We start from the raw sequence: 3,642 nt of genomic DNA on the forward strand, positions 1-3,642 counted from the left end.
TACAGAGGGAGTACACGTCAATCTCTGTCACCAACCTCTCTATCAAAGCAATTCAAAAATGTTGCAAATAGTTCAGTTCAATCAGTAAAAAAAAAAAAAAAAACTACTGTATCACTGACCTTCCTTCATTATTGGCAGCGTGAGAGCTGGAACCTCCCTAAAATGGCAAGGATAAACAGAAAAAGAAAGTCAATAAGTATATGTTTATTATTTTATTTAATACATATTTCTATACTCACAGAACAAAAGATAAAAGACTTATATCTGTTTACTATCTTTTTTTTATTATTTTAAAAGCTTAGGTCATTAAATATATGCTTATTATTTAATATATATTTCCATACTCGGAGAACAAAATGTACAAACGAATTATATTATTTTATTAGTTTTTACTCTTAAGAAGTCTCTAAAACATAACAATTCATTGTACCAGGATCCATTTACAATTAAGTTTTATTCTTGAATGAAAAAAAATAAGATATAAAGCTCCTCCTGATTAATAATTAAAAACTTTTATTGCACAAAATATTTCTTTAAATCTCCTATAAAATTGAATGACTTATCAGGCGAAACCCTCTTTAACTGTTACATAAAATTTTTAAAATATTTCATAAAGTACATTAAATCTATAAGTTACAACGCCAGGGGTTTGCAACCTCCCCCAAGGGAATTCATTTATTTATCCAAAGGAGCCAACTTCGAAATTTAAAGGAACTGATTTTTTCCTAGGTAGCATATATTTATATCTAAGTTATTTATCCAAAGGAGCCAACTTCGATATTTAAAGGAACTTATTTTTTCCTAGGTAGTATATATTTATATCTAAGAGAATTTATTTTTTCTAATGTAGCTCGCCTCTTTAACGGAATTTATTTTTTCCAAGGGAGTACACTTCTATATCCAAGGGAATTTCTTTTTCTAAGCTAATATACTTCTCTACCTAAGGGAATTTATTTTTTCCCAGCTAATATTATTTCTTTATCTAAGGGAATTTCTTTTCTCCAAGGTAGTATACTTCTCTATCTAAAAGAATTTCTTTTTTTCCAAGGTAGTATACCTCTCTAAAAAGAATTTATTTTTTCTAAGGGAATACATTTATAAGTAAATTTATTTTTCCAGGGATTTCACTTCTATACCTAAGTATATCAAGTTTTTTCTAAGGTAGTAAACTCATATATTGAAGGGAATTTGATTTTTACAAAATAGTATACTTCTATATCCAAAGGAATTGGTATATCCAAGAGACTAAATTCTTTTCCCTAATTTTTTTCAATGTACTTTTTTAAGAGATTTTACTTCTTTATCCAAAATGAATTTATTCTTTTCAAAGAGCGACTTCTTTATTGAAGGCAACGTATTCCATTTAAAGTCTCTACTTCATTTTAAATCATTTAAGAGAGTTTACTTCTTTAGCCAAGTGAATTGATTCTCTACCCATAGGGTATTAACTCTTTTTAAGCGAATTACTTCTTTATCCACTCATATTGGTATTTTCATCCAGAGAAATTTACTCTTTACAATAGTTACTCATTACTCATTGTTCCAAGGGGATTCATTTTGCATCCACGGAAATCCATTGATTTCAGTGTCATTCCTTTACCCAAAGGCATTTATCCCATTCGGAGTCTATACTTCTGTATTCGAGGGAGTTCACTCCTTCACCCGAGAGAGATTACCTCCTCTTCCAAGTTGGCACAGAAATGTCGGCAGGGCTCAGTTGCCTCTCTCCTTCCAGCATGAAAATGTTGAGAGAACGGTAGAGTAAGTAGGTTCCCAGACTCCTCTGCTCGCCCAGTTTCCAAGTACTCGCCACCCCATAAAACGTCCCTCTGATGTCGTTGCAAATGTTCTGCAGGCCTGGGAAGAGAAAGTGACATATTAAGGGAAAGACATTGGAATATAAAATTTAGGTCATTGGCCAAGCACTGGGGCCTATGATAGAGAGAGAGAGAGAGAGAGAGAGAGAGAGAGAGAGAGAGAGAGAGAGAGAGAGAGAGAGAGAGAGAGAGAGAGAGAAATATAAATTGGGAAGTATCTGCAAAATGCTTTCACAAATGACAAGTTTTGTGTTTGATATCAAATTTTCCTCCAATTAAATGCTGGGTTTTTTCTCTTTTTTTATTTTTTGCTTGATGATCAATATTGAATTACATACGAGTGTGGAAAACAGCTGCAATGTTATTAAACAGCTTTGAAGAAATTTGCTCAAGGAATAACAAAGTCTTAAGAATGTCAGCCACCCAAACATTTATATAAAATCCATACCTAATTGACTGTTTGATTTATGGCTACTGAAACTAGCGTTGCAATCCATACCTAGAGCTGATATCATGGCTGCTTCTCTCGTCCAGGCCTCAACTGGAATTGTGTTCTGGAACACGTGGAGAGACACCACACCCAAGCCTTCTGACCAAATGTCTTGGATTCTTTTGACTTTTTTGCTTTTCTGAAATTATACAGAAAAAAAAATTATATTATCCACACTATGTATCGAAGGATACATCGTGAGAGAGCAGATTATCCTAGGCCAATGATCAGTCTATACTACATTAAATAGGATGGGACACAAAATGTAGGCCAAGAGGCCAAACTTTGGGATCTACAAGGTCATTCAGCGCTAAAAAGGGAAAATGAGAGTCACGGGACCTCGCAGTTGCACTAAGAAACAATTGTCAAGAGAGGATGGAAAGTAAGATGGAATAAAGATAATATGAACGGAGGTACAGTCAAAAGAATGAATGGGGGTTACAGCTAGGGGCAGAAGGTACGCTGCAAAGTACTAAGGGGTTGTAAAATGGAGTATTGCAAAATCTTGGGCGATTTAAAAATCCCTAAATGATTATGTATCAATGGGAAATATGAAGAAATTGATATCATAGATTAATATAGTTCTATATAAAATGTAAATATACAACATCTGATATAAATACTGAGGATAGAGATGTAATTCATGATTTCGAGCGATCTAAACTCCTTATGTATTTCAAACCCCTTTACCTTCCCCTCTTTTTTATTGGATCTGAAGGCCTCGTACAGATGATGATAGGGCCTACACCTGCTTCCTTTGCCAATATAAAAGATGGACGAGACGAAACACTGGAACCTCTCTTCCTCTCCCATCAAAGCTCCCCTGGAAAATAAAAATATATACACACACATATATATAGTATATAATATATTATATATATATATAATATATTATATATTAATCATACTCATAATATACATATATATATATATATATTAAATATATCTATATATATAGAGATACATACACATATATTATATATCTATAATATATATATATATATATATATATATATTTAATATATATATATAATATACATATATATATAGATTAAATATATAGATATATATATAAGCTATATATATAAAATATAAATACATACCTATATGATATAATATATATATATAATATATATATATATGTGTATGTATATATATATATATATATATATAATATATATATATATATATCTATATATATATATATATATACATATATATATATATATATATATATATATATATATATATATGTATACTATATAAATGTATATATATATATATATATATATTATATATATAATATATGTATATATATATATATATATATATATC

At 30.2% G+C, this 3,642-nt stretch overlaps 1 protein-coding gene across 1 annotated transcript in view; it reads right to left on the reverse strand.

Moving 5' to 3' along the window:
• Positions 1-1,464: 1,464 nt before the first annotated feature.
• Positions 1,465-3,642, reverse strand: part of LOC135210840 (ankyrin repeat domain-containing protein 12-like) — a 28,205-nt gene continuing 26,027 nt past the window's right edge. Inside the window, exons 9-11 of the mRNA XM_064243714.1 lie at positions 2,998-3,130; positions 2,317-2,446; positions 1,465-1,857 (exon numbers count right to left, since the gene is read on the reverse strand). Coding sequence (XP_064099784.1) covers positions 1,673-1,857; positions 2,317-2,446; positions 2,998-3,130 — 448 coding nt within the window. The 3' untranslated portion in view covers positions 1,465-1,672. The remainder of the gene's footprint in view (positions 1,858-2,316; positions 2,447-2,997; positions 3,131-3,642) is intronic.

Source organism: Macrobrachium nipponense, chromosome 4 (assembly GCF_015104395.2).
Source record: "Macrobrachium nipponense isolate FS-2020 chromosome 4, ASM1510439v2, whole genome shotgun sequence".
NCBI lineage: Eukaryota > Metazoa > Arthropoda > Malacostraca > Decapoda > Palaemonidae > Macrobrachium > Macrobrachium nipponense.